This window comes from Scardinius erythrophthalmus (genome assembly GCF_964197995.2).
Source record: "Scardinius erythrophthalmus genome assembly, chromosome: 14".
NCBI classification, from domain to species: domain Eukaryota; kingdom Metazoa; phylum Chordata; class Actinopteri; order Cypriniformes; family Leuciscidae; genus Scardinius; species Scardinius erythrophthalmus.
This window is the reverse complement of record NC_138234.1, coordinates 23248555-23252876: the sequence shown is the minus strand read 5'-3', so window position 1 is coordinate 23252876 and position 4322 is coordinate 23248555. Positions and strand designations below refer to the sequence as shown.

Here is a 4322-nt window from a genome sequence, read left to right as displayed (position 1 = left end):
TCATCAAAAAATAACTATACACTTAAAAAAAGTCCCTTTAATGGCACTGGTGCAATGTGTAAAGGTCAAGGATTACTAATGAAAGAACCTATCTGTGATGTGCAGTGTGAATCATAGCTGTGGCGAGCAGAATCGCAGTTTAGCGCCTCATTGTGCTTGTGGTATGTGCAAAATGTGTCACTGCCTTTTTACTACTCAAAGTACAAGGTCAGGCATCCCTTCACAACCAGAGTTCTGCATTTCTTGGATGTTTCTTCTGTTATTTATATACATATATATATATATATATATATATATATAATCAAATGTAAATAGTTATGTTAAAAAAAATTTTCCCAGTTAAAAGGGATAATTCACCCAAACTATGATTGAACCCCAACCCCATTAACATTGTTCATTGTGTGGAAAAAAGTGAGAGAGTAAATAATGACATTTTTTGGGTGAACTTTCCCTTTAATACAATAAATAACTAATTTTAGGTTGATTTCCCTGAAAAGTACAAACACTGTGGCTTTGTTAGTCAAAACATTGCTCAATTACTTTGAAAATCCTGACCAGCCTGACATAGCAACAGTTCAACCAATGGCGTGAGTTTGGGGCGGGGCTGTTTGGCCAATGGCAGATGAGGAGAATGTTCTGAGTGTGGAAACAGTTTTATTTTAAAATAATTTCCTCAGTTTTCTCAATGACAATTTAATGCTAGTAGTAGACTCATAATAGGTGTGAGCTGACATGTAATTTTTGTAGGTGCTTCCAGTAAGAATAGGCTTTTTCTAATCTATGGTGATGAGTCTCATTACTTTTGCACAGTCATCAGGTTTTCTATTTAAGATGTCTTTGCAAACTAGAGTGTTTCTCACAGGGTGTCTGACCACATCAGCCCCCCACAGGAAACCTGCTGAGACGGGTCGAGATCTTTCCACTGAAAAGTGTCACATCTGATCAACATGTCAAATCATAAAATCACCAAAAATCCACACATACAATCAACAGAGTGTGTTGTTAGAACATAAAATGTTTATTAATCAAGATTTTGCTTCACACCTCCAACAATACATTTTATCCAAGGCAGAAATTTGGAAATCTTGGTATAGACATTGGGTAATGTAGGTGAGTCACATTTCTTTTTCTGATTGAATGAAACAACACCAACTGCAACTTTGTCGCACACCAAAGGTCCTCCAGAATCACCCTGAGAAGTGGAGAAGGTTACAGCATGTGAATAAAATTGCACTGCAACACTATTTATGATGTCTCCAGAATATACTTTGTACCTGACAAAATCCTCCATGACCACCTGCACACACCATCCTTGAGGGGAAGTACGTTTTCCCCCAGTACTTCTGACATGCTTTTTTATCAATGATTTTGACATCAACCTCCAAAAGTTTAGCACTTGCCGCACCATTGGTGGTTGTTTTCCCCCATCCTGCAACACTGCATTGGGCCTTGGCCTTGATGTCCTTATCTTTCTTTGGTATGGAGATCCAGTTGACTTTTTTGGTCTTGTTGACCTTTATATGCAGCTGCATCAAGTAATTCAATCATTAATGCTGATAATTTTCAAAATGAATATAAATGACAAATTTAACCTAATTATTTAAAAAAAAAGGATAATGGGAATATTAGGTGCTAGTACTTTGTAATTGCTACATATACCAATAAGCCAAAACATTATGACCACCTGCCTAATATGCTGTTAGTCTTTCACGAGCTGCCAAAACAGCACCAAACCGCCAAGGCATGGACTCTACAAGAGTCCTGAAGGGGGTGTTCTGTGGTCTCTCGCACTAAGAAGTTAGCAGCAGATAGTCCTGGGATCGCGTAGAGCCCTTTGAAGCTGCATTGAAACTGCAATTTGGACCTTCAAACCGTTGTACCCCATTGAAGTCCACTATATGGAGAAAAAATCCTGGAATGTACTTTGTCGTCCTCGTGCATTGATGAGCCTTGGGCGCCCATTCTTGGACAACTGTTGGTAAATTCTCACCACTGTTGACCGGGAGCAACACACAAGCCTTGCCGTTTCAGTCGCCTTGCATACAAATTTGACCCTTGTCAAAATGGCTCACATCTTTATTCCAGCCAATTTCTCCTGCATCCAACACGTTGATTACGAGAAATTATTGTTCACTTAATCAACCCAGACCTTGACATGTGACCTTGTTGGCAGATGATTAACATTTTTTGCTTCTCCTGTGAGTGGTGATACTGTTTTGGCTCATCAGTGTATGTTTTTTTTTTAAATTGCATGAGGCTGCAGATTTACACCAGTTCTCCGATTATATCGCTAAGGCTTTTCTTATTTTTATTTTGTAATTTGAAAAAACAAACAAACAAAAAATCAATGTTGTTTACAATCCCAATACAAACCACATCCATATGTGTATGTGGTTTATCCTGTAAATTAGTTTTAAAACCAAATAAAATTTGTGTGCAATGAGACCAAAGCTTAAGGGTTTAGGACATTCAGTAAAGTTTTCTCTTCCTCAGAATTTTGTATAGCATATAGTTAAGGATACAATAGTTTTCTTTCAGTTTGCCCTGAAAAATCTAGCTGAGTCATTTACCTGAAGTAGCATGATGTCATTTAGCAGACCGTTAGACTCATACCCAGGGTGGATGTGGTAAAACTTGACTTTCATGCGGGTACCATGATTGTGATCATGAGCTCCAACCACGACTGTCAGCTTCACTCCTCTGTCAAGACGAGGAAGAAAACATGCGTTTTAGTTGTAAATGAGGACTGCTCAAAATTTAGTTTTGCATTTTAGGCTTGACTTGCAGTATAACAATATGAATTTAGAACCATATTGTAATAGCATACTTTGTTATGATGCTTCCATTGCAAAGCCACAAATATTTAGCTCAACTTTAGTTTGGTAACTTTGGTTTAGGTTTAAGTATAAACACATTTTGGGTTCAAACTATAATTGGCAGACTCCTTTTAAGTCGTGTACCCACTAGGTTGGGTACTATCATAGTATGTTAGTATCTTGGTATCACTATATATATAGAAAGTAGTCAAACCAAGTGAAGACCCTTTTGCAGCGGTCTGGGACTCTTTGACTCACAACGAAATTCTAACTGAACAAAAAAACTTACTCTTCAAAGCAGTGTGCAGCCGTCATGACAAACTGTTCAGACACAAAGAAGCCACCGCATATGTGTTTGTTATTTCTTTGAATGGAGACCATGTAGGGTCTTGAATGAGGTCTGGCCTCTGTGCCGTTCACTATACCTACATCCACAGATGCTGAGAGAGAAATTAGTTTAGGTTGGTTAGATGAGAAATAGATTTGACTAAATGTTCCTTCAGATTGACATAATACAATAGAAATCTCTCTTTTTCTATCAGACTTACCTTGAAGGGTCAGATATGGTAGCAGGGTGACTGGCAAAAGTGCGATCATGATGCTGTTCTGGGAAGGTTTATCTGGAGTGCTGAAGTTCTCTTCAGTGTTGATGATGGTATTTCATCTAAAGTGGTCTGCATGGTTTTGCCCCTTATAGTGCTCATACTTCCTCTTTCACACCTTCATGTGGTTCTCACTTTGCAATGAAGTGGAAAAGATAGGTGTTATGTTTGCGTTCTTGATGGGAGTTGACTAATCTGTCACATGATTCCACATGAATTGTAAATTCTGTTAGATGTGAGAAAACAGGTGTGAGCTTGAAACTAACTCACCATCTGTGGTTAGATAAGACTTACCAAACTTTTGCAGGAAGATATTACAACTCAAATCCTGGAGGCTTTTCACTGTTGTTATTTTATATTTTATTTTGACCTGTCTGAAATATATATATATATATATATATATATATATATATATATATATATATATATATATATATATATATATATATATATATATATAATTTTTTTTTTTTTTTTTTGTACATTTTAGCAACAGTTTTGGGTGTTTCAGTTTTTCCCTATCTATTGAGATATGAATGTATAGGAAAGTGGGGGTGTTGGTGAGGTGAGGTGAAAATAAGAACACTTTGACTATAACTGATTCTTGCCATGTTTAATGGGTTTATAGAAGAATTAAAGAAAAACAAATTCTTGCTTTTTTTTTTCCTGTTATTACCATTTTCCAGCAGTTTTATACAAATCACTTACATATATACAATTTGTATATGTATGAATGTAAACAGAAAAAAAAATAAAAATCCTGCACACACTTGAAGTATTAAGTAAAACTATATCAAATCAGCCATTAGGAGGGCTGTCCAATTTTACTTGTTATAATAATTGATAAAAGGTTGCCAAATTGAGTAAAATGTTTGTTCTTTCTTTCTTAAAGAATATTTAATTT

At 36.3% G+C, this 4322-nt stretch overlaps 1 protein-coding gene across 1 annotated transcript; it reads right to left on the bottom strand.

The window, feature by feature from the left end:
* Nucleotides 1-876: 876 nt before the first annotated feature.
* On the bottom strand, nt 877-3413 carry LOC308702181 (granzyme-like protein 1; the record flags this gene model as incomplete). The annotated part of the gene is made up of 6 exons (XM_081384848.1): nt 877-938; nt 1045-1192; nt 1275-1526; nt 2571-2700; nt 3106-3256; nt 3365-3413. 6 exons carry the CDS (start codon nt 3411-3413, stop codon nt 877-879), a joined length of 792 nt encoding a protein of 263 aa, XP_081240974.1.
* Nucleotides 3414-4322: the final 909 nt, after the last annotated feature.